The sequence below is a fragment of the Gossypium hirsutum genome, chromosome A13 (assembly GCF_007990345.1).
Source record: "Gossypium hirsutum isolate 1008001.06 chromosome A13, Gossypium_hirsutum_v2.1, whole genome shotgun sequence".
Classification (NCBI taxonomy): Eukaryota; Viridiplantae; Streptophyta; class Magnoliopsida; order Malvales; family Malvaceae; genus Gossypium; species Gossypium hirsutum.
Window position 1 is genome coordinate 21471196 of NC_053436.1, and position 24245 is coordinate 21495440.

The window sequence follows — 24245 nt, forward strand, 5'->3', positions numbered from 1 at the left end:
TACATTAGAGTAGAATTATATATTTAGTATATATTTATTTTTAATATGTTTTATATTACATAATATATAAAAATAACATAATATAAACTTAAAAATGTTTAGACCTTAAATGTTTAAGTCTAAACTCGACCTATATTTTAAATAAACTTAATTTTATTTTTTCTAAACCTATTTTTTAAATATAATATTTTTACTCAAATCCTCCTAAATTTCAAACAAATCTTCTAGTATAAAGATGTTATCCTACTATAAACAAATTTTACCGTACTAAAATATTAAAACTATTCACAACTTTGTAGTCTTTGCTGGCCTGGGTCTATCGAAGTTACGAAAGCAATTGTAGGTTCAATTGAAGGAAAAAAAATGTTATTTATGATTTTTAAAATTTTTTTATATAATTTATACATTAACTTCACAAAATATTTAAAACGACTGCAAAAAGTTATAAAAGAGGCGGCCAAAATTCAGTAAGAAAAAAGAAAGAAAGAAAGAAAAAACTCTTCCATCCACCTGTCCAGATTCAATAAATGAAAAATTATCCTTCCCTTCCTTTTACCCTAATTTAAACATAGGGTTAAGATAGATATTGCAGTGAATCTGTTAATTCATAATATTATAGAAAACATGCATGGAGAAGGCTCATTATTGGTTCATAGATTTTCCTTTTCTTTATCCAAAAATCTAAACTCGAATTGCTTTCGCTTTCTTTATTTTATTCTTCTCTATATTGCTTTGCATTCCCTTATAGTTTCCAAAATCTCCAATCAGATAAAAGTCATGATCAACAAAGGTTATACTTTTGCTTCCTCTTTTCTTAAAGCTGGCAACTAATATTATCTTATCACTAATGGAAATGGAAGATTTTCATATAAAAAAAGAGAGTGATTAAAAAAGGGTCAAGTTAGGGTCTTCATTGTATTTGAATGATGGAGTAGATTTTCACAGCAAAAGAACCTCAACTTTATTTTTATATTTCCCCTTTGGGAAATATCAGAAAAATTCATTGACTTCACTAATTAGGATAACCAAATTTTACAGCAAAAAGTTTACAATGCTTATCTGATTCATTTCATAAAGATGGAGTTTTAGTTGTCTATGTTTTCTTGTCGTCCAATTGTAACTTGAAGTCAATCAAATCCGACTTTATTTTGCTTTCTGATATATACCTCTATACTTTTTTCTTTGTCAAGTTCTATTTACAGATCACTCGCTGGTGAGACTCGATTGTTGATGTTTGTGAGGGTGTTATTTCAACACCAACTATACCATGTTGGCATTGATGTATATACTTGCTTTTCTTGGCATGTCGTTTCAATTACTTTGGAATCATTTTTTCTTTGCAGCAAAGTAGTCAAATATTTATAAAGAATGATTGTTTATAAGCAGTGATCAAAAGAAAATCCAGGGATATAAAGTGACTGAGTGTGAGGCTAATGTTTATATTTCAGTGGTTAAGTCTCTTAGGGCTTTAAATTTTGACGAGGACCCTTCACTGACAATTCAGAAGCTATCTCATAATCTAGAAAAAAGACAAGAACAAAACTGGATATCCCTTCTACGTTATAACTTACTTCGAAGCACCCAATTTTAGGTAAAATTTTCTGATGGGAAATGTTTACAATTTAACTGTCAATAAATTCTTGTTATTGTCATAAATAAATAAATAAATAAAAACTAGGATACAGACAGCTGTTTCTTAAATGAAACACGAAACAAAGGTTACCATTAAACACAACTCTTTTCTCATATAGTTAGGCGTTACATGAATTTCATGTCAAAAAGGAAAAAGCCTAACCTCATTAAACAACAACATTGAAGAAGCAAAAAGAGGGAACTAATGTGTCAAAGCACAAATGTTGGCATGTGAGTGGGTTTTTTCTTTTGAAAGCTAAAATGTATTTATCACCTTAATGTAAGGAACTGCTTTTTCCTATTAAAGTTGAATGGCCATCTAGTCATCTTCACTTACTCCTCTCACAAACCAAGAAATTAATGCAGGTGCATATACTTGTCACCATCCACAAGTAACATCATAGCTTGTTGGTCATATAATATATATATTGTCCAACAATGTGGGTTTATGAATGTCACAAGATGGACTTCACAAAGGCAGGGAAATTAGAGAGCCAAAATGAGGTTCAACAGCCACAGCAACCAACCAAAGGCACCAGCTTCTTTAGAACTTGTTTCAATGGTCTCAATGCCTTATCAGGTTCCTCTCTTCCTCTTTGTAATTTAAAGGTTTTCTTCTCATGCTTCTTTGTAGTATATTAAACAAACCCAAAGAATTTGAAGAACGAATCATCTTTAGAATAGGAGTCTAGTAATAAAATATAACAGCTTGATCAAATAAAGATTCAGTTCCATTAGATGTCTCTACTACATGAATCCTTTAATCCCTTTCCATTGGTCAATTAACATTTAAATAACCTATATCTTTGAATTCTACAACTCAGGCGTTGGGATACTGTCAATTCCATACGCACTTGCTCAAGGGGGATGGCTAAGCTTATTGCTTCTTTTCCTGGTAGCTGTTCTCTGTTGGTACACAGGATTACTTCTACGACGTTGTATGGATACGCATCCCCTCATCAAAACCTACCCCGATATAGGTGAGCGTGCTTTTGGGTATAAGGGGAGAGCTATCGTATCCGTGTTCATGTATGTCGAGTTGTATTTGGTTGCAGTTGAGTTTCTGATATTAGAAGGTGACAATCTGGACAAGCTGTTTCCAAACACGGCATTTAAAGTTGCCGGGCTGAAAATCAGAGGAAAACAAGCCTTTGTTATGTTGACTTCCCTCATAGTTCTGCCAACTACATGGTTGAAGAGTTTGGCTCTACTTGCCTATGTTTCTGCTGGTGGGGTGTTAGCTTCTTTCATTCTTGTTATCTGCATCTTTTGGGTGGGAGCAGTAGATAAAGTGGGGTTCCATGAAAATGATTCGGTTTTGAATTGGAAGGGAATGCCTATTGCCATAAGCATGTTTGCTTTTTGTTATTGTGGCCATGCAGTTTTCCCTACGTTATGCAGCTCAATGAAAGATAGAAGCAAATTCTCCAAGGCAAGAAAGTGATATCATGGAGTTCTACATAAAGATTGACGCAATTCTTTCCTGATTTACTGATAGTTAAGAGTTGCATCAAGTTTTCAGGGAAAATAAACTCATGCACCTTTCTGTTTTTCGTTGCAGGTTTTACTTGTTTGCTTCATCACAAGCACGATCAACTACGGATCGATGGCTGTCATGGGCTACCTGATGTTTGGAGAACATCTGAAGTCTCAAGTGACATTAAATCTTCCCATAAAAAAGATGAGCACAAAAATAGCAATTTATACTACTCTAATCAATCCCCTGACGAAATATGCTATCATAACCACTCCAATTACAACTGCGATCGAAGAAACATCCCTCTTTCGCAACAGCAGGTCACTAAGCATCCTCATTAGAACTGCACTAGTGATCAGCACAGTGATTGTTGCCTTAACCATCCCATTTTTTGGCTACGTGATGGCATTTATAGGATCGTTCTTGAGTGTCACTGCATCTATGTTGCTGCCGTGCCTGTGTTATCTTAAACTTAACAAAGCTGCTCGAAAAATGGGGTTAGAACTGATAATAATTGTAGCAATTTTGGTGGCTGGGTTATTCATAGGTGTAGTTGGAACCTTTACTTCCATAAAGCAAATTGTTAACCATCTGTGAATTACCCAAATAGATACTAGCCCCAAGCTTTATGTCAGATGGGAACTAACAGTTTGATAAGCAATAATACGAGTATATAAAGATTAAAGCATTTCCAATGTTCAGGATTCTCGAGTTTACTCCATTTTCCGATGATTTGGAGAATATGGTATAGAAGCTTAGATCATGGAACAAAAGACTAAAAAAGCAGAGGAAGTAAAAGGAGAAAGAAATATAAGTTCCATTCCAATCTATAATAATCAACTATAAGCAATTATCTTTGCTTTACGCCGGGGAGGGGGGGGGGACAGGTCATTGTGATTGAATGAACATAGGATGACCTAGGAATGGAGCTTCACACCTGTTGATATTCTAACCTCAAACATCAAACTTCAAAAGCAATGACTCCTTTCTTTACAAGTAATGCAACTTGGGGGGTCAAAATTTCGCTGTTTGCTCCATCATCGAAATCAAACTGAAAATTTTAAGAATACTGTGAAGATGTTAGTAAATTTATGCATCCAACATTGTCCACTTTTGATGTTAGATGTTTTGCAGTAGGTTCCATAATGAGTGAATATTGTAGGCTTTGATTTCAGAGCATGTCAATGACAAAAAAAGTATTAATTAGCCAAGATTCCATGTCATACAGTGAGTTATAAGGAGGAAAAGCAAAAGGAGAGAAAATTAGAACCTTTTTCTAAATGGAAGCAGAAGGATTTACCTCTAGTTTCATAGTCAAAATATCTGAGCTGAACTTGTATATTAGTTCTGTAATTGATGCATTAATGACTTAGAATCAGGGAATGATGTCGATTGCATTAAAAGCAAAATATATATATGCACAGATTTCAGTTATACAGTATTCCCCACATCTGTAGGTGCAACCAAATCTACATTGCCTGAACGAACTTTGCGTCTTAATTGACTTAAGCGTAGCTGTCCTTTCTCAAGCATCATCTTGTCCACATTATCAGAATCTACTGTAAATGACCATGGATATTAGTGCAAATACTGTTTAACACCTAAAAGGAAAAGTGTGAAATTCGCAATAATCATCAATTAGTGGCATACGGGTGTACGATTTTGTGAAAAAGATGGCACAGTTGCTCACAAAACTAGCAATTACAAGAGGAAGCTCATTCAAGCAATATCACACATTTCCACCAAATCGTATCAATGGGTTAACATGAAATTCTAAAAGCTTGATCATAGACCTGCTTTGCCTGAACAAAAAATCTGGACACACTTTGTGAGTGCAAGGTGCTCGAAGTTCATAGGTCATTGAAGACAATTTTTCTTTATTGCTATGCGCCTATTGCTTGGCATTGTTTTGGTCTAGCTGGAAAAACAATGAATTGCTATTGCAGAAACTTAAAGCATACTCATTACAAGCAAACCTTCATTGTCCTCTCTATAACTATCCTAATATATTACCTTCATGAAATTGGCAATCCAATTGCACATGCATAGGCTCTCCAGTTTCTTCTTGTCGTGAGCAATTGTTTTTAGACCGAGCTTCACGCCGTATCTGACTCAACCGTGTTATCCCTCCTAGCAACTTGCCATGTGAACATACTGCACTAATGTTTAGCCGAGGTATATGGTTTCCAGACCGAGCTTGACGACGAATTTGAGTCAGGCGCATTTTACTTCCCTGCAAGGTCCTATAACTATCCTCTTGGATGCTCTGTTTCATGAATGACTGGATTTTAAGACGGGCTTGACGTCTAATATGACTTAACCGCGGCACTGTCCCTTCACCATGAGATCCATCCCTTTCATTTCTATCATGAGAAATTGGGGGCATTTCATCAGCTTCACCCCAATTCTTATCTGAAAGAGTAAAATAATATAAAAATCAGATAAGAATGTTACTAAAACAATGAGATTGTTGGGAGCTGGATGAGAGTTGTACCACTACTCTTAGCCATAACATCGTCAGCGTTTTCTTGCAAATTTTGAGCCTCCATACTAGAATCTAACACGGACCATGGATTATTAATGACATAATATGAACCATATACCTATTAAATCGAAACAAATCAAAACATTTTCCAAAGTTTGAGGCACTAACCTTCATCATTTTGAGGATTTTCATGTACTGTAGGTAAGATGTACTCAGATTCAGATATTAGTTCAGCAAAGTTTGCAAGAATCAACAACTGGTTATTGCTTCCCTCAGTTAATTTTCCTTCAAACTTAAGGCTCATTTCTTCACTTATCCTTTCTTTCCGACATTCAGACACCACAATCTGCTTTTGTTGGGAAACATCACGACAATATTGCCTCTGTTTGATTGTCATTTCCAATTTTTTGCAGCAAGAAACAATGGGAAAGAAAACTATCTAGCTAGTAACTATCCATCATCATCTGTTTTCCAGGAATAGTTAAGCATAGTTAAAAAAAAAGAAAAGCAACTCTCATGGTAAAGCTAGCTAGCATCAACAAGGCATTTCAAAACAGTTGAAACACAGTTAGCCTTACAACAATGTTTAAGGATATGGTTAAACAAAAAATATGAATCTAAAGATGCAATAAAACACAATCCCACTTGCATTTGGAACCATTAGAAACAGGAAAGCATTTAAAATACCATTGTCAAGTTTAACATTTTCACCAGAATAGACAAGACCAAACATATTTATAATAAGGTTCATCTGAAAATAATTAAAAAAAAAACCCCAAATGGGTTAAAGAAAGAAAAGACAAGTAAATGCATATAGATAAATGGGAAGAAGAGAATAAAAGGAAAAAAAAAAGAGAGAAGGATTTCTGGGTATTACCAGAAGTACGTTTTTATAGAATGAAGAGACAATGTGACGACGAAAAATGGAAAATATCAAAGAATAAAATATTGTAAGTGAACCCTAAAATTTTTGGCCAAAAACCCTAAAAAAGGAGTCTTCCTAGGAATCTAAAAACTCTTGAAACTTTGTTTTTTTGGGGGGGCTCATAAACACTCTAAACTTGAGTGTCTAGGGGAGTCGAAGGATTCATACTTAGCTTTGCCCATTTCAATTCAACGTCTTTGCACACAGTTTAGCGTGTGTTAAGTTGTACCAAAAGATTATACAATTTAGTTACGTGGCATCGAATTAATGGTTGTTACTTTTGGATAAGTATACATGAATGCATTTGAATATTGTTTTCATTACAAAAAAGGTAAAGCTCTTATCTTTATTTGTTTTGGCTTCCCTCCACAAACCTTTGAACCAAAAAAATAGTTTCCACTTTCATGCATTTGTTTGTTGCAATGGCAACTGTCCCATCTCCAATAACTTCTATTTCTCCTCCAAAATCAAAATTCAATGAGAAAATCTCAAGATTTGAGACCCTGAACCCACCCCAAAACCCTCTTTCTCTTCTACCCAAGTGCACCTCTTTGAAAGAACTGAAACAAATCCAAGCCTTTACAATCAAAACCCATCTCCAAAATGACCTCAATTTCCTCACCAAGTTCATCAATTTCTGCACCAAGAGCCCAACTTTTAACTCCATGGAATATGCCCACAAGCTGTTTGACAATATATCCCAACCAGATGTTGTCCTTTTCAATACCATGGCTCGTGGCTATTCACGTTCCAATACCCCAATCCAAGCCATTCCCCTCTTTTCTCAGCTTCTTTCCTTTGGCTTCCTGCCTGATGACTACACTTTCCCTTCTGTTCTTAAAGCTTGTTCAAGTGCTAAAGCCTTGAAAGAAGGTAAACAAATTCATTGCCTTGTCATTAAACTTGGGCTTAATCATAATATTTACATATGCCCCAGCCTTATTAGTATGTATACTGAGTGTAATGATGTGGATTCGGCTCGCAGGGTCTTTGATAAGATGTTGGACCCTTGTGTTATTTCTTATAATGCTATTATTACTGGTTATGCTAAATGTAGCAGACCAAATGAAGCCTTGTCACTGTTTCGTGAATTGCAAGTTAAAAGTTTGAAGCCTACTGATGTTACTATGTTAAGTGTTCTGTCTTGTTGTGCTTTGTTAGGAGCGTTGGATTTGGGGAAGTGGATGCATGAATATGTTAAAAAAAATGGACTTGATAAGAATATTAAAGTAAGCACTGCTCTTATCGGCAAAGTGTGGGAGCTTGGAGGATGCAATTTGTGTTTTTGAGAACATGTGTATCAGGGATACACCGGCTTGGTCAGCAATGATTGTGGCATATGCAACTCATGGGAAGGGTTATAAAGCTATTGAAACATTTGAAGAGATGAGAAAGGCAGGGGTACAACCTGATGAGATCACGTTTTTAGGTCTCTTATATGCTTGTAGTCATAATGGACTTGTGGATGAAGGCTGGAGGTTTTTTTCTAGTATGAGTGATAAATATAGCATTATTCCGGGTATTAAGCATTATGGGTGTATGGTTGATTTACTTGGTCGAACGGGAAACTTAGATGAGGCTTATAAGTTCATTGATGAATTGCCAATCAAGCCTACCCCAATATTATGGCGAACATTATTAGCTGCTTGTAGTAGTCATGGTGATGTGGAACTTGGGAAAAGGGTAATTGAACGAATTTTTGAACTAGATGACTCTCATGGTGGAGATTATGTGATCTTATCCAACTTGTGTGCAAGAGCTGGGAGATGGGAAGATGTGGATTTCCTAAGGAAATTGATGAATGATAGAGGGGTGGTAAAAGTTCCTGGTTGTAGTTCCATAGAGATGGACAATGTAGTGCATGAATTCTTCTCTGGGGATGGGGTGAATACCATTTCAACATCTCTTCACAAGGCACTTGATGAGTTAATGAAGGAATTGAAGATGGTTGGTTATGTACCTGATACCTCTCTAGTTTTTCATGCAGAAATGGGTGAAGCAGAGAAAGAAATTTCACTTAGATATCATAGTGAGAAATTGGCCATTGGTTATGGGCTCCTAAACACTCCCCCTGGATCAACAATTCGCGTGGTAAAGAACCTACGAGTTTGCGGGGATTGCCATTCTGCTGCTAAACATATATCACAAATCTTTGATAGGCAAATAATACTCAGAGATGTCCAACGATTCCATCACTTCAGGAATGGAAAGTGCTCTTGTGGCGATTTCTGGTGACAGATGGTTGAACTCAATGTCCAGATTATCACTAGCGAAGCACAATTCCTTGAATCACGCTAACTACTACAGTGTTTTAACTGACGATTCATTGGTCATGATTTGTGCCTTGTAAAAAGGATGAAGAGCTGCAGGGTCTCCCTGGGTTGATTTCAGTTATTTCCTTTCTATAAGCTGTTTTGTTCAGTGGAAATCCTAAGCTACAGTTATGCAGTTTTACTGAAGTCTGAGGCTATGAGTAGGTAAAAGCATTTAGTTGCAAGTTTTGATTTATAATCAACAACTTAATATTACTTCTACACATAGTGCAAGTACTAAACCGATTATATAGCATTTTGTTTCATATCCCAAATAATTTTCCAATAACAGCTTTTATAGAGGATGGCAATAGGGATCCTAGTGGTTTCACTTCTTGGGACTACCAATGACTACTGCATTTCAAAAATTCTCATTGTATGCACTCCTTAATATAGTTGCTAATGTAAAGGCATACCTTTTATGTTTCATTCATTGTAATTCCTTGATTCCATGAATAACATCATGAAGGAGTTTGTGAATTACAATGAATAATTCCTTAGTTCACTTATTATGACACGTGAATAAAAGTTTTTAAGAGAGCATTTAATAAAATTGTTCTGTCTTTTGTTAACTAAAGAATTGAATTTAAATAGAGAAAAGAGTCTTAACCTAATTTGGAAAATAATTTTCTTATTCTAATAAACTATTAAAATATATTGGTTTCACATATTTTAACACCCTCTCTCAAGTTGGTGCATATATATCAATCGTGCCCAATTTGCTTACAAGAAAATCAAAGCTTGTCTTAGAGAGCCCTTTGGTGAGTATGTCAGTAATCTGTTGTTTTGAAGGAACAAATGGCATGCACACATGGCCTTCTTCAATTTTCTCCTTAATAAAGTGTCTATCAATCTCAACATGTTTAGTTCTGTCATGTTGGATTGGGTTGTGAGCAATACTAATGAAAGCTTTGCTATCACAGTACAACTTCATTGGTGAAGTTATTGGTTTCCTCAGCTCTTCCATAATTCTTTTTAACCACATCATATCATAAATTCCTTGAGCCATTGATCTAAACTCAGCCTTTGCACTACTTCTTGCTGCAACACATTGTTTTTTGCTTCACCAAGTCACAAGGTTTCCCCAAAAAAATGTACAGTATCATGATGTAGATCTTCTATTTGTTATTGAGCCTGCCCAGTATGCATCTGTATAAGCTTCAATTCCTCTTTGTTTGGATTTCTTGAAGAATAAGCCCTTTCTAGATGAACTCTTCAAGTATCTCAGAATTTGAAACAGTGCTTCTTCATATTCTTCTATTGGGGAGTGCATAAATTGACTCACTAAACTCATTGCAAAAGCTATGTCTGGCCTTGTATGTGATAAGTAAATTAACTTACCAACTAATTGTTGGTACTATCCTTTATAAACTAATTGACCTTTTTTATTTTCGAATTTTACATTTGGATCAATTAGTGTGTCAGTTGGGTGGCAACCACTCATCCCAGCTTTTTTAAAAGATCAATCACATATTTTTTTTTCTGAGAGACCACAAGACCTTTCTTTAATCGAGTAACTTCCATTCCAAGGAAGTATTTCAAAGGACCCAAGTATTTGATCTCAAACGCCAATGTTAGATGCTCCTTGAAACGCCTTATTTCAGCCACATCATCTCTTGTAAGAATGATATCATCGACATAAACTATAATAACTGTTATTCTACCTCTTTGTGAGTGTCGATAGAAAATTGTGTGATCAACTTGCCCTTGTAAGTAACTTTTTTTTTTAACAACTTGAGTGAACTGTTCAAACCAAACTTGAGGAGACTGTTTTAGACTATACAAAGATTTTCTAAGCTTACATACTCAAGTTCCAAATTTTTCTTCAAAACTTGGAGAATGATCCATGTAAACTTCTTCTTCAAGTTTCCTATTTAGAAAAGTATTCTTCATATCTTGCTGCTGTAAAAACTAATCAAGATTAATAGCAATTGATAAAAGAACTCTAACAGAATTTAATTTGGCTACTAAAGCAAATGTTTCAAGATAATTTATCCCGTATGTTTGAGTGTATCCTTTAGTCACCAATCGAACTTTGTATAAAGATTCATCCCGTTTGAATTTGGTTGTGAATACCCATTTACAGCATACTATTTTTTCCCTACAAGTAATTCCACTGTTTCCCATGTACCTATTTTTTCAAAAGCGCGCATCTTCTCTAAAATAGTCTCATTCCACTTAGGAACCTGTAAAACATCTTTCACATTTTTAGGTATTTTCATAGTATCGAGACACGAAACAAAGGCTGAGAATGTTGAAGACAAGGCCTTATAGGACACAAAGTTAGACACGTTTGACAACATTTTTAACACCTTTTCTTTTAGCAATTAGAATATCTAAATCAGAAAATTCATTGGTTGGAATATGAGCTTTACCTGGACTTTTGACAAGATCTTGCGGGTCGGATTCTTGGTGATGAATCTGGTGGATTCCACTTTCTTGATTTCTGTTTCTTCTTGAGTAAACAATTAACTCCTTTGTTTGTTCTTTATTCTCGTGATCAGACTCTGCACTTTCATACTCATTTTTATTAACAACATTAACATCATTAATTTCTTTATTAATCATAAATTCGTCTTCCTCATTATTAGAATCCCTATGTTGTATATTCCTAGTATTTTCTTGATCAATTATAGAAGCTTCCTTACTATAATTCTCTCCTTGAAGATTAGAATCAAAGTAAGATTGTGTTTTAAAAAACGTATGACATCCATGGTAACAATAATCTTCCTATCAATTGGATCATAACATTTGTAACCTTTTTTATTAGAAGCATAGCCAACAAAGAAGCATTTTTTTCTTAAGATCTTGTTTACCTTGGTTGTGAAGATGAGCAAAAATACTACACCCAAAAACTCAAACAGATAAATTTGTGATCAATTTAGAGTTAGGAAAGTTATCTTTAAAGAGACGGAAATGAGTTCTATAGTTTAGAGTCTTACTAGGCATTCTATTAATAAGATATGTAGCTGTTAACAAGGCTTCGCCCCAAAGATAACATGGTCCTGACTAATGAACATCAAGGCTCTAGTTACTTCTAAAAGACGTCGGCTTTTTCTTTCTGCAATCCCATTTTGTTGTGGTGTATTTGTACAAGAGTCTTGGTGAACTATTCCATGTTTGGTTAAGAAAACACATAACTGGTCACTAAAAAATTCCCTACCATTGTCACTTTGAAATACTTTTATTCTCACACCAAATTGTGTTTTCACCATAGCATAAAAAGACTGAAACACATTTTTAACTTCAGACTTATCTTTTAATAAAAACACCTAACAAATACGAGTATAATCATCAATAAATGTGACAAACCAACATTTTCTTGAAAAAGTTAAGACTCTCGAAGGTCCCCAAACATCATTATGAATTAACGAAAAAGATTTGAAAGCTTTATATTTTTGAAATGGAAAGATTGACCGATGATGTTTAGCTAATTCACAAAATTCACAATGATATGAAGAAGGATTTTTATTTTTAAATAGATCAGGTAACGAAAATCTTAAATAGTAAAAATTGGGATGTCTAAGCCTATAATGTCAAATTATAACCTTATCAAAACTAGAAACATAATTTAAACATAAAATAGTTGTTGGTTGACTTAGATGGTCATAATCAAGGAAGTAAATTCCACTAGATTCTTTAGTACTGCCAATAGATGAGTCAAATATAACATGACAATTCGAGGAATGAGATAATTTACTGACCGATATGAGATTACAAGCTAAATTTAACACATATAAAACACCATGCAAAATCAAGACAAACAAAATTTTAACAGTGCCTTTCTCGGCTATTGCCGAGAATGACCCATCTGCTACTTTGATCTTTTTATTTCTTACACAAGGAGTGTAAGTTGAGAAAAGAAAATGACTACTAGTCATATGATCGCTAGCTCCAGAATCAACGATACACGTGTTTGTTTTACAAGACTTGACACAAAAAAAAAATCAGTACTTGATTGGGCAAAGGAGGAAGAAGGATTATTGGATGAATTAAGAACAAAAGAATTCATTCAAAATTGTGGTGATTGAAAAAGCTTGTGTAGATGCTCTAATTGTTCCTTAGTAAATGGAAACCATTCTAGAGAACTTTGGTCCTTATAATTTTCATTAGTTGTTTGGAAAGCTTAGCTCTCCCTTGATTGTGAACCACGACCATTGCCACTTTTCATTTTTCCATTCGTCGATTTTCTATGGAGCTTTTAACACGTTTCTCAAGTGTGCCAATATTTTTTGCAGTGATCGCACCAAGGGTTTTTTTTTCACTAGCATAAATATTTTTAACAGTTATAAGAGCAAAATTATCATCATTAGCTTCAAATCTTGGCCTTAACATTACTTTTCTTCTTGTCTCATCTTTTCTAACCTCAGAAAAAATCTCACGAAGTCTTGGAAGCCCTTTTTTTTCCCTAAGATCCGAGATCTCACTTCATCAAATTCTTTATATAAACCAGTCAGAAATAAATAAGCTCGTTCATTCTCTTCTTTTTTCATAGCTTTTACACCATCTTTTGGACACTCCTATTCATCATTATAACATTGATCCAGTGCTTGCCAAAGAGACATCATCTCATTATAATAAAAAGTAACTTTCTTTTTCCTTGTCTAGCTTTCCAGAGTTTTTATTCTAACTCAAAGATTTGTGAAGCGTTTTCTAAATCTGAATAGGTGTCTTTCACAGCTTCCCAAACATCTTTAACAGTTTGGAGAAAAAGAAAAGGTTTACCTATGGATGCTTCCCTGGAATTAATAAGTCACGCAATTATCATTGAATTTTTTGACCTCCACTTGCTCATATTTGGATCGCCTACCTGTGGTTACTTGACTTCTCCAATTAAATGACCTAGCTTGCCACTCCCATCAATTACTAACTTTACAGATTGTGACCATTTCATATAATTCTTGCCATTCAACGTGTGAGATGTTAGCTGAAAAGAGAGGTGAGACGCTTCTGTCCCTTGAGTCATTGTACTCTCAGTAGTTGTTCAACGGTAGAACTTTCTACCTCTGTTTGATTGCTGGATTTTTTATCTCTAGTGAAGACTGTTTTAACTATGATGTTACTAGAGATTTAACCTAGCTCAAATGCCATAAAAGTTTTCAAAAGAACATTTAATAAAATCGTTCTAGTCTTTTATTAGCTAAAGAACTGAATTTAAATAGAGAAAAGAGTCCTAACCTAATTTAAAAAATAATCTCCTTATTCTAATAAACTACTAAAAGATAAAGAAAAATATATATCCCGGAATATATGGGTTTCACATATTTCAACAATGAATTTCGATAGTGCTTTGAATTTATTCAACTCATAAAAAAAAGTGAGCGGTTATGTATGTAAATTCGTCTGTTATGTTTAACACAAGGCTATAAGTCATATCCCATAAGCACCCAACTGTCAGACATCTTGCTTGGTTTTGCAGGTAAGGCAATATAAACACTTTAAGACTTGTATTTTGTCTGTCATGGAATAAATGCATTAATATTTCTTAATTGTTCCAACCATTCGGCCATATTTTCTAATAACATAAAACAAAAGAGACTTAAATTAAAATAGTAGTAATTAAAAACATACCAAACAAGGAAAAAAATTATAAAAAATGGAATTAATATGAACATGTAATTGAGCTGCTAGATTGCAGTTATTGGGAAAACATTAAATACATAAGCACATTTTGAACTTTAGCATATCTGGCTTGGGATTCCTCGTCCACAAGCCTTCCATTTGTACTTACGAAAGCAGTTTATCAACGTAATATCATTCTCAAAACTCTTCAAACTTTAATTTGTTGAGACAAAGGGAAAGCAGGCTGAGAGATGGAAAAGGAAATGAAGTTCAAGTGTATAGCCTTGATCAATTTTTTAGTTTTACAGTGTCTGGCAATTCTTGGTGTTTCAAAGGGTTTTGATTTCTTCTACTTTGTTGAACAAGTGAGTGATTTGTTTGTTAATAAGATCATTTATTTTTCTGGTATTCTTTTGATTTTCTTCGTCCATGTCAGATTTTAATTACCCTGTTGATGCAGTGGCCAGGATCATACTGTGATTCAGACAAGTTTAGTTGTTGCTACCCTACAACAGGGAAGCCTGCAGCTGATTTCAGCATTCATGGACTTTGGCCTAATTACAGAAATGGATCATACCCTCAAAACTGTGATCCTAACAATCCTTTTAATGAATCTGAGGTATTTAAACATGTTAGAAATCTTCATTTTCTGGTTGTACTGAGATGTAGAAGATGATGTTGAATGTTCTAGCTAGGCCTATGGTCACCACATTGTTTTTGTCAACCCCAATGAATTGTTATAACTCCAAAGAATCTAGGCCGGCTAAGTTTGTGACCAAGTCGGCAACATTTTGATCGAGTAAATTGCAAAGTGGGTTATAACATTTTTGACAAAAGTTGAAAGTTTGATTATTATGAGTATGTATTTAACATGGCCATTTAAAAAAGTTTGAAGTTTTCTCATATATTCGGAAGATTATATTTATACTTATCTAAATATGTGTTTCAATGAAAAGTTCAGAGAGTATGACTTAATTGTATCTCTTAATAACTGCCCAAGTCTTTGAACTTAACATATTATGAAACTCCAGATAGCGGACCTCATCAGTAGCATGAGGAGGAATTGGCCATCACTAGCTTGTCCAAGCAGCAGTGGAGAAAGCTTTTGGTCTCATGAATGGGAGAAACACGGTACCTGCTCCGAGTCCCTCCTTGATCAACATAGCTACTTCCAAACAGCTCTCACCTTAAGACAACAAACAAATATCCTCCAAAGTCTAAAAAGTGTAGGTAAATCCATGAAATTAACACCTCTCAAATCACATTCTCAAATCAGTTTCACTTGCTGCAATTTTATTCCAACACTACTTCATTGGAAAAAAAAAATGTGGGCATTGCAGGAATCATTCCAGATGGAGGATCTTATAGCCTTGCCAACATTAAAGATGCTATAAAAAATGGAACTGGTTATACTCCATGGATCGAGTGCAATGAAGACTCATCGGGGAACAGCCAGCTTTACCAGGTGTATTTATGTGTGGACAGTTCGGGGTCAAACCTCATAGAATGCCCTGTATTTTCCAAAGGAAAATGTGTTTCAGAGATGGAATTTCCTACCTTTTAGATTCTGGTGATATATATTTATATATATATATTTCAAACTACAGCATTTTATCATCTTGTCCCTCTTATGTAAGGCCTGTGATTACATTGAGGTGGACCAACATTTTAGAGTTCAGATGACATACACATCAGTTTCAAATCTCCCATAGGCCAAAAACCTTACTGAGTACTTACAGTTATGCAATTATTCAATCAAAACATCTTATCTGATCATGGTCGATCACCTTTCTAAAGCAACTAATAATTTAATTACTAAAGTTTTATGGTTAATCATGGTCTAAACTGTTTTTTTTTATCATTCTTTTTTCTAAGAATTCATGTCTAAACTATTGAAAGTTCAAACTAAAAGGCAGAAGAAGATTTAGAAACTCTACACTATACCATACCAAGAGCTTAAAAATCTGGATCATTGAAGAAGAATCTTTACACAACTAGAATGAAAAACAAACCTTTTTGCTGGTCTCATTGGGTTAAATAAATGTAAGGGAAAATATCAAAGAGAAGGTGGACAACAAGACAAGTGGCATTCAATCAACATTGAATTTGGCATCAACGTTGAAAACTGCGCCCTCCTAAAAATATCTTCCTTCAACTGAAAATGACTTTTCCTTTACATGTCTGAAGGGATAAGCATCATTAGGAAAAGCAAAAAAATAATTAGTATATTGATATACAGTAATCAATATTCCAGATCCTTCCACAACCTTCACCAATCTCAATTCTGTGGGCTCCCTAGCTCTTCACTTCCACTGAATCTCTTATTATATCCCCCCAAAAATTCATCTTCTCATTCATTGATTCATCCTAGGACTAAAAAGAAGTTTTTACCTTTGTTTCAAGTTTCATTTCTTCCTCGAAAGTCTCTCTTTTTGCCCTCGGATTCATAAGTTCCCATGGCTTCTGAAACTGAAGCACCTGAAATTTCTTCTTTGTTTGAGAGGTTGTTGAGGCACAGAGACCTCTATTTCTTTCTCCCTTTTATCTTGGTGTCTCTAACAACAGTGTTTCCAGAGAAAACAGTGAAAACCCAGATCAAGAAACCTCACAGGAAACGACTTCCCAACGTGAAAGGATAATCCTTGTCAACCCATTTACTCAAGGTATGGTGGTGGTTGAAGGAGATCCGAATTTGGAGGCTTTGCTACGTGGTTGGGCTAACAAGGATGGCCAGCCGCCTGCTTCAAAAGCATCTATAGAAGCCATGCCAAGTGTGAAAATTGGTGAAAGTGAAGATGGGGAGTGTGTTGTTTGCTTGGAAGAGTGGAAGCCTGGTGAGGTGGTAAAGGAGATGCCTTGCAAGCACAAGTTTCATGATGAGTGCATACAGAAGTGGCTTGTAATTCATGGATCATGCCCTGTTTGCAGGTATAAGATGCCTGTTGATGAAGAAGATATGGGTAAGAAGAGAGATGAGGAGAGGAGTAGAAGGGAGATTTGGGTTAGTCTATCTTTTGATGGTAGTAGGAGAACTGGGGATTCCAATCAAGTCCCTTCAACTGATAATGAGATGGAGGGGTAGAAGATTTGTGAAGATATTTTTTTCTTCTTGTTGCCCATCATTTCAATTTTCTTTTTCCATCTTTGTGAGAAAATATTGCACATAGAGATACTTGTCGTTTCCTAAAATCTATAATGAAAATAAATAAATTTATTCTGTTAGTGCAAACAATCCCTTGCACATTGATTCTTAACATGAATAATTTTTGTACTTCCTCTCTTGCACAAGAATTTTCCAGGAAAATTGTGATTCTCTGAAGAAAGAAGCACCCTGAAGAACATGTTACTTAATTTTACTAAGTTAGTATGAAATTGTTGTCAGCAATCAGCATAAAAAAAAACCACACAACATATGTTTGAGCCTTGCTGGTATCCATTCCCTCCATGAACCTTATGGCATGGACTGTGCTCTCAGTAGCATTGCCTGCTTATGTTTAAAGCAATCAGATAACCTTCAATAACAGCATTTCTCAGTTAGAAAGTTTTAAGTACGCACATTTCAAATTAAGCAGACAGTGGTTTGAAGGTAGTGGTGATAAGTCTAATCTCTCTGTTGAAGAATAATAATTTTTCATCCAACTTGTCTTTACCATTGCTATGAAAGAAGATTTTTTTCAACTGCTGCATTCAAAACGTCTTCTCACTAATATGGAACGGTTAAGGAGGTGCATTGGTCAACATGGCTCGTGTCCTTTTTTGTGGGCTTAGCGATGAAGATTTAATTCATGTCCTTAGGGACTGTCCGACGGCTAGCGAAGTTTGGAGGCATGTCGTTCCAGCGGAACTTCAAAGCACGTTCTTTACAGGAGATCTTAAGGAATGATTGGAGATGAAATTATGCTCATCGATTTGGTTGCCAAAGGTTGGTAACTTTTGGGCTGGCTTAGCGAATAAAAACCTCTTTTATCTTTTAAGGATTAGCTTGGAATCCCACTAATACTATTAAGTCTTCTGTGAGATAGGCAAAACAATATTCACTAGCTCATAGCGGCAGATTGACAAGACATTTTAAAACTACTCATGACTTTCCTATGACAGGTAATTGGATTCAACTATATACTGATGGATCTGTTAAGGTGAATACGTGGCTGCTGTTGCTGGGGGCCAATGTACAAGTAAGGAGGGAAATGGATCCTTGTATTTAACTAATACTTAGTACTTGTTTCGTGTTTGATGCTAAACTTTGAGGTATTCTAAATGGTTTGATCCTTATCCAAGAGAAGGAACATTATAAGGTTATGATCTACTCAGACAATTAAAAGCCATTCAAGATGGTCACTTGTCAGATTCTTTTTCAGCTCTGCTGCGAAAGATACACACAAAACTATAAACATATTCCAATGGAGAGAAATCAAATTGCAGATTGTATTGCAAAGATGACCACAATTAGGTGTATTGATTTGCAGGTGTTTGAAGTTATTCTCGAAGATTTACCAATTGATCTTGCAATTGATGTACTTGTTAATTTCCGGCTTTTTTAAGTTAATTTAGTCAGTATGTTTTTCGCCAAAAAAAAAAACAAAAACAAAAAACAACTATATTTTTGGGATTTGATGCCCTGAGAAGAACAGCTGAGGTGTCCTATGCCCCATATATAAATTATACTTCAATCAGTCTTTGTTCTCTTAATGTATAAGCATCTTTAACCAACATTTAATCCCAGCCTGCCTAGCTGACAAAATCCTCTTTAGCTCGGCTGTAAAATGCCCCGTTGATAGCTGGGGAACCACCTGGTGCCCTCTTACAGTCCCTAACACCATATGTTGATACGAAGTCACATAAAGTCATCAGTTCGAATCAATGAGAAGCCCCAAGATGATCCACCTCGAAAATTTCTAGGGGGGGTAGCTGCAGTGACATTATTTACATCTGAGGTCATGTAAGGATGTTATCCTTCAATGAAGAAGGTTTAATAATATTGTTATAATGAGTGTTCAAGGCTTCCACATGGAAATTCTGCCATTAAAAGAGACACCCTTACCTTGAGGCTTTGAAGGACAACATAAAGATTCCACAAGCATTGAGATGCAGATGAACTATACAAGTTTACTTTGGATTCAGGAAAATTGGTGACTGACTCGATCACCAGAAATTTGAGTTTTCGAAGCAACTTCAACGAAACATTATAGGGAATTTTGCTTAGTATCAGTTTTCCGAGTTAAAAGAGAGAATAAAGGACGGGTTGTCTCTACAGTATATAACATCATGCCTTCCTTTGATATCAATATTCTTTTAAAAAGTTCTTGAAGTTCAATACAGATAATATTCATGGTTTATGCACAGAAGATTGGTTCTAAATATAATCAAATTCGCTGCTTACACTATATTACCAACAACCATGCATTAAAAAGTTCCAAACCATGCCCATTGAGCTGATCTATTCCCTGCAGTTCAAGTCTATTGCTTTTGGACCCGATTAGATGTCATTGTGGCATTGGTTGTTGAGATCAAATAATTCCAAGAATCCGGACTTTCTTAAACAACCACCAGTTTCTTCTTCAGGAAGCTCTAACCTTTTAGCTAGTGGTTGCTCAACACATACACCATCAGAAACCTTACTCACACTTCTTTTCTTTCCGTTAGCTTGATTGCTTGCACAACTAATTAAAGGCTTTTTTTCTGGGAGAAAATCCATTAAGGAAAGTTCAACATTCTGGGTACAAATATTCCCATTTTCCAGAGGTGCCTTGTCATTTCGCCCTGAGCTTTCTGAAGATGTCAGTGAGCTCCCCATGGAACATGTAGTACCCCTCATTGGTTTTCTTTCTATTATGCTTGAACCTCCTACTTCGGTTAGTTCCGAAAACGAAGAACTTGTGCAGCCAGTGTTAACCATTGAGACCAGTTGGGAGAGTTCAGCTCTAGCAAGTTCTGCACCAGCAGAAGAGGAGCTATATCCAGCCAGTGTTTCTTGTGCTTTCTTTAATACTGTTTGCAAGTACTTTCCTTGAGCTTCAATTCTTAGCTGTAAATGTCTCTGGACCTGAAAATGGAAAAGTAGCTTGATTGATATGCTTTGATGCATCATCAGCAGAAAACCATCTATTTAAACTGAAATTGGTATAAATGGGAGATATATACATTTATATATTATATACCTCAATCTGTTCATGAAGCTTTCGTTGTACTTCCATCTGCATGTGGAGAGCCTGAGGGATCTGCAAGCTTCTGATGAACACAATAATTAGACTGTTTTATTAAAATTTCCATAAAAAAATTTACTAAAAGACAGAAATTAGAATCCAAATTTATAACTATTACTCATTCATTTGCCCGTGAATTCCATCACTTGTGTCCCTAATGAAATTCCCATTACTGCTCTGTATCTCTTTGTAATCTGTCCCCAAGAATGAAAGGGAAATTTTTTTTATACTGTTGTAAAACTCAATATATGAATATACAATATATATAACAAACAATGAATTCTTGATCCCACCTGTATTGTTCCCAAGGCTTTTCCCCAGCCTGTATTTCTGCAAGTAAGATACAGTTAAAAAGCTTGTTTCCATTCCCTAATGGATTTAGATAAAAAAGAGTGCTGATATGATTATATAATGAAAGAGAAAATTGCCTGTAAATGGCTTTTAAGATGATACAAAGTAAGTCCAGGAATCCCCATGACCCTCATCACACTCTTTGGTGTTGCTTCTGGTCCCAGAAATAAACACACACACACACAAAAAAAAAATCAACAAATTATATTCTTACAAATAACAATATGATTAGATAAGATGATAATATGATTAAGGTTATATCTAAAAAGTGTGTTACTTAACTGTCTGTTCCTCCAAGTTGATTGATTGCATCAACAAATCTTTGATGAAGTTCAGGTGTCCACTTTAGCCTAGGCTTTGCATCAGTAGAGAGAACCAAATTCATTCTCTGATTTTGAGTATTTTGAAGAACCAAGTTTATGTAAGAGAGGCAGGCAGGAAACCGAATTTCTTACGTGTTTTTTGATCCTTTTTTAGTAGAAACCATGCTTTCAATATGCGGCAGATGGAGTTTCTCTTTTATAAATTTTGGAGTTGTTGGGCTGTCCTATGATCTCACTCCATATCTGGAAACGTTGGTGGGGTTGTATTGGGGAGGGAATATATGCCATTAGCTGTGCCTCTTTCCTTTCCCTCATTTCACACTAACTTCCCTTTTTATTTGTCTTGTGCCTATCTTAGAGGGCACAAGGTTTTGCTTGGAGACGCTCTCGATGCTTAGATAGGTAAATATTAGATGAAAATTTGATAAATTTTCGTGTTTATTTATTTCGAGTAGATCATAAAAGTGAGTGGTGCACAATTAAATTTGAGTCTCGAAAGAAGAGAAAAAAAAGCATTATTATTTGTTTTGTTTTGTTTTTATTTTATTTTTATGTTTTACCCCTTCTTCATACAACACAATTTTTTTATTCTTTTCCCTGGTTGATTCCCTTGATGAGTTAGGTTAGCCCCACCATGATGAATAATGGATGCAACTTTCCTAACACCATGAGAAGCTTTCAAAGAAAAAAAAAAAGAAATGAGAAAATTACATTTGACAGAAAAGGTTATAATGAATACTTTAAACCAGTAGATGAATGAATCAAAGAATCTAATATTAGATTTTGGACCCCACTGACCCTTTCTTTTCTCTTATAAAGGGGGAAGAAAAACTCTAAAAAAAGTGAATCAAAACAGGCCATCTTACAGGTACCACAAACACAACTGAGGTATGCAAACAACCCCCCCTCCCCCCCCAAATGCTATAAATTCTTCCCTGGAAGTTGAACCAGAAGGGAACACCAATTTTGTAAGCTTATCCCATTAGAAGGGAATCTCAGCAGGTCATTTCTTTTTTTCATTCTTACTTTCATTGGATCCAATAGGTTGATATAGGACTCCGTTTGTAACTTTGAGTTTTTACCTTAAAATATCTTCCAATACCATCCAAACAGGTTAATCTACAGTTTTCTTGGGGGACTAAATTAAAGGAATCAAAACCCAATCATTGAACTTCAAAGTATTTGCCATCTCAGTGCCATACATTCAGTTGGTCCGCTAAATTTATAACCTGTTTTCCATTATTCAAAGGCAAAAAGGAAGATTAGATGCTAATCAAGTGTTATTTTACTATGTCTAAGGTTGGTTTTCATCAAGGTGCCTTTAACAAATGCAAGATCCCAAGAAGTTGACTCACTAAGAAAGTTTATAAACCGTTAGTTGGATACAATTTAGTGAGCATAGAGTGGAAGGTCCACTGATTAGATTGTCTATATCATTACTCTGTGCAACAACAACAAAAAAAAAGAAGATTTAACGATGAGATAAACATGGTGAACCAGCAAGTGGTGGGTCCAATTTCACACCTGTGAAACTATATTTCTCAGTGGCAAGCTGTTGAAAATGGCCAACCATGCTGCTATTATGTTTTGTTAAAATGCATGGTACTATGATGATTCTGTTGAATGCATACTGCTTGTATGCATGTTGCAGCATTTGTGCATGTTGCAGCAACATATTTTCTGTTTTAGTTGCAATTTAATTTAGTTTGGTTGAGAATGAACTTTGATGTTGATGTTTTGATGGGTTGGTTGAGCTCAGCTTATCCATGTGTACAAGCAATGTTTTTAAAGTTACTAGGCTACTTAGTGGTATTAGGTAGTAATAACTGATGTAGTTGGCTATAAATGTATTTTTTTTCTTATTGAAAAATTAAGCATATCAGTTGTAAGGCAGATTGCTTCCTTGCTGCACGTTTGTGAGCAAGTAAATTGTTTTTGTTTCTTCCTCCTTTGTTCTCTGTTTTGTTCTTTTTCTAAGAGCTGCTGCCATTGTTCTTTCTTTTTCTTTTTTCTTCCTGTTAACCGAGAGCTTATGCTCTTGATGCTTTGTGTTTCTGCTTGCTGTTTGAAGAGCTTATGCTCTTAGTGTTTCATTGTTTGGTTGCTGCTGCCAAATGTTCCAACACAAGCTCGTAGTTCATGTTCAAAAGAAAGAAAAGAGGAATAAAAATTATGGACAAGTTTTTATGATGCGTGTGGCCCGAATGTTTGAAAAACAAGTAAAGAAGGTAGAGTTATTGAAGCACCTTTCTCTTTAACTAGTTGATGTACTTGAACCTCTTTTCTTGCTTTAATATATTCCATAACATGTAGAAGGTCTAGTGAATCAAAAGTCATACAATTTCACAAAGCTGACTCATGAATTATTGTTTTTTAAGGGACCCCATTAAATAGATCTCATAAATTTAAAGGCAAGTAAAGGAAGAAAATGGGAAGAATATGGCCTAAGGAATCTAGAAAAAGAAGAGAAACAAAAGGAACTAGTCAACATCCAACTAAAGAATAATGGAAAATTTCTTCAGATGTAATATTACGTCAAGGCACAGTCCCACAGTTGTGAAAATGATGTTAGCAATATGTCACAAATTAAACTTTAAATTATCCTTATCATCTGGTCTTTTTTACTGTAAGAAAAAAAACAAGCATGAAACACCTCATGTTCAAATGACAGTAGAATGTTTTTCCAGCATAAGCATCAGTGGGTGAAAGATACACAAGTTTGATAAAGACCTGCCTCTAGAAACCATGTTGTACCCTTCAAGCGAGATAAAGGTAAGTATTGCAGATACCGGATTCGAATGCTTATACTTGTTAAATGTCATGTTGATTAACAATAACAAAATGAACCAATTGAGTTAAATTTCAAGTTCAGCTCAGTGATAATTTATAATTTTTCTTTCTCTAAAAAGAAAAGCAAAAGGCTAGTGATATAGTGAGGTGAAGTTAAATAAATAAATTTCACTGTCTGGATAAAT

At 35.0% G+C, this 24245-nt stretch overlaps 4 protein-coding genes, 1 long non-coding RNA gene and 2 pseudogenes across 15 annotated transcripts; 5 read left to right on the forward strand and 2 right to left on the reverse strand.

Moving 5' to 3' along the window:
• The first annotated feature begins 2021 nt into the window (after window positions 1-2021).
• Window positions 2022-3797, forward strand: LOC107902231 (amino acid transporter AVT1I). Its single transcript, XM_016828449.2, has 3 exons — window positions 2022-2212; window positions 2457-3064; window positions 3194-3797. The coding sequence occupies exons 1-3, from the start codon at window positions 2071-2073 to the stop codon at window positions 3704-3706; spliced, it is 1263 nt and encodes a 420-aa protein (XP_016683938.1). The 5' UTR covers window positions 2022-2070; the 3' UTR covers window positions 3707-3797.
• On the reverse strand, window positions 3762-6610 carry LOC107902242 (uncharacterized). Of its 8 annotated transcripts, none has more exons than XM_041085178.1 (7): window positions 6472-6610; window positions 5763-6058; window positions 5604-5666; window positions 5123-5521; window positions 4559-4665; window positions 4410-4456; window positions 3986-4160 (listed from the first exon to the last, which is right to left on the reverse strand). In XM_041085178.1, exons 2-6 carry the CDS (start codon window positions 5989-5991, stop codon window positions 4451-4453), a joined length of 804 nt encoding a protein of 267 aa, XP_040941112.1. In that variant the 5' UTR covers window positions 5992-6058; window positions 6472-6610; the 3' UTR covers window positions 3986-4160; window positions 4410-4450. The 8 variants fall into 8 exon arrangements, with proteins under 8 accessions (XP_040941113.1, XP_016683971.1, XP_016683946.1 ...); XM_041085177.1 differs by having other exon boundaries at window positions 4559-4668; XM_016828482.2 differs by lacking the exon at window positions 4559-4665 and having other exon boundaries at window positions 3791-4178.
• Window positions 6611-6923: 313 nt separating this feature from the next.
• Window positions 6924-9384, forward strand: LOC107902223 (pentatricopeptide repeat-containing protein At2g02980, chloroplastic-like; annotated as a pseudogene).
• Window positions 9385-14388: 5004 nt separating this feature from the next.
• LOC107902274 (extracellular ribonuclease LE) lies at window positions 14389-17622 on the forward strand. The gene is made up of 4 exons (XM_016828492.2): window positions 14389-14758; window positions 14854-15012; window positions 15425-15623; window positions 15734-17622. Exons 1-4 carry the CDS (start codon window positions 14645-14647, stop codon window positions 15955-15957), a joined length of 696 nt encoding a protein of 231 aa, XP_016683981.1. The 5' UTR covers window positions 14389-14644; the 3' UTR covers window positions 15958-17622.
• On the forward strand, window positions 16682-17622 carry LOC107902283 (E3 ubiquitin-protein ligase MPSR1-like; annotated as a pseudogene).
• A 2020-nt stretch (window positions 17623-19642) lies between these two features.
• On the reverse strand, window positions 19643-21827 carry LOC107902293 (myb family transcription factor PHL8). 4 transcript variants are annotated; one of them, XM_041085180.1, is made up of 7 exons: window positions 21403-21810; window positions 21230-21297; window positions 21025-21101; window positions 20890-20926; window positions 20715-20790; window positions 20552-20621; window positions 19643-20436 (listed from the first exon to the last, which is right to left on the reverse strand). In XM_041085180.1, the coding sequence occupies exons 1-7, from the start codon at window positions 21432-21434 to the stop codon at window positions 19870-19872; spliced, it is 927 nt and encodes a 308-aa protein (XP_040941114.1). In that variant the 5' UTR covers window positions 21435-21810; the 3' UTR covers window positions 19643-19869. The 4 variants fall into 4 exon arrangements, with proteins under 4 accessions (XP_040941114.1, XP_016684004.1, XP_016683999.1 ...); XM_016828515.2 differs by having other exon boundaries at window positions 21230-21302; window positions 21403-21740; XM_016828510.2 differs by having other exon boundaries at window positions 20552-20618; window positions 21230-21827.
• Window positions 21828-22183: 356 nt separating this feature from the next.
• LOC121212456 (uncharacterized) lies at window positions 22184-23457 on the forward strand. The gene is made up of 2 exons (XR_005907661.1): window positions 22184-22272; window positions 22384-23457. It is a non-coding gene; the product is annotated as an uncharacterized lncRNA (long non-coding RNA).
• The last annotated feature ends 788 nt before the right edge of the window (window positions 23458-24245 follow it).

Excerpts from the sequence above, each read along its gene's own strand:
- LOC107902231 (XM_016828449.2), top strand. The coding sequence starts at position 2,071 with ATGTGGGTTTATGAATGTCACAAGATGGACTTCACAAAGGCAGGGAAA. Across the intron at positions 2,213-2,456 it reads TGGTCTCAATGCCTTATCAG|GCGTTGGGATACTGTCAATT; the intron begins GTTCCTCTCTTC and ends TCTACAACTCAG. Across the intron at positions 3,065-3,193 it reads ATAGAAGCAAATTCTCCAAG|GTTTTACTTGTTTGCTTCAT; the intron begins GCAAGAAAGTGA and ends TTTTCGTTGCAG.
- LOC107902242 (XM_016828457.2), bottom strand. The coding sequence starts at position 5,991 with ATGACAATCAAACAGAGGCAATATTGTCGTGATGTTTCCCAACAAAAG. Across the intron at positions 5,667-5,762 it reads AAATCCTCAAAATGATGAAG|ATTCTAGTATGGAGGCTCAA; the intron begins GTTAGTGCCTCA and ends GGTCCGTGTTAG. Across the intron at positions 4,457-5,122 it reads GGATTGCCAATTTCATGAAG|AACTAATATACAAGTTCAGC; the intron begins GTAATATATTAG and ends CATCAATTACAG.
- LOC107902274 (XM_016828492.2), top strand. The coding sequence starts at position 14,645 with ATGGAAAAGGAAATGAAGTTCAAGTGTATAGCCTTGATCAATTTTTTA. Across the intron at positions 14,759-14,853 it reads TCTTCTACTTTGTTGAACAA|TGGCCAGGATCATACTGTGA; the intron begins GTGAGTGATTTG and ends CTGTTGATGCAG. Across the intron at positions 15,013-15,424 it reads ATCCTTTTAATGAATCTGAG|ATAGCGGACCTCATCAGTAG; the intron begins GTATTTAAACAT and ends ATGAAACTCCAG.
- LOC107902293 (XM_016828506.2), bottom strand. The coding sequence starts at position 21,332 with ATGAATTTGGTTCTCTCTACTGATGCAAAGCCTAGGCTAAAGTGGACA. Across the intron at positions 20,622-20,714 it reads ATTCACGGGCAAATGAATGA|AAGCTTGCAGATCCCTCAGG; the intron begins GTAATAGTTATA and ends TGTGTTCATCAG. Across the intron at positions 20,437-20,551 it reads AGCTTCATGAACAGATTGAG|GTCCAGAGACATTTACAGCT; the intron begins GTATATAATATA and ends TTCCATTTTCAG.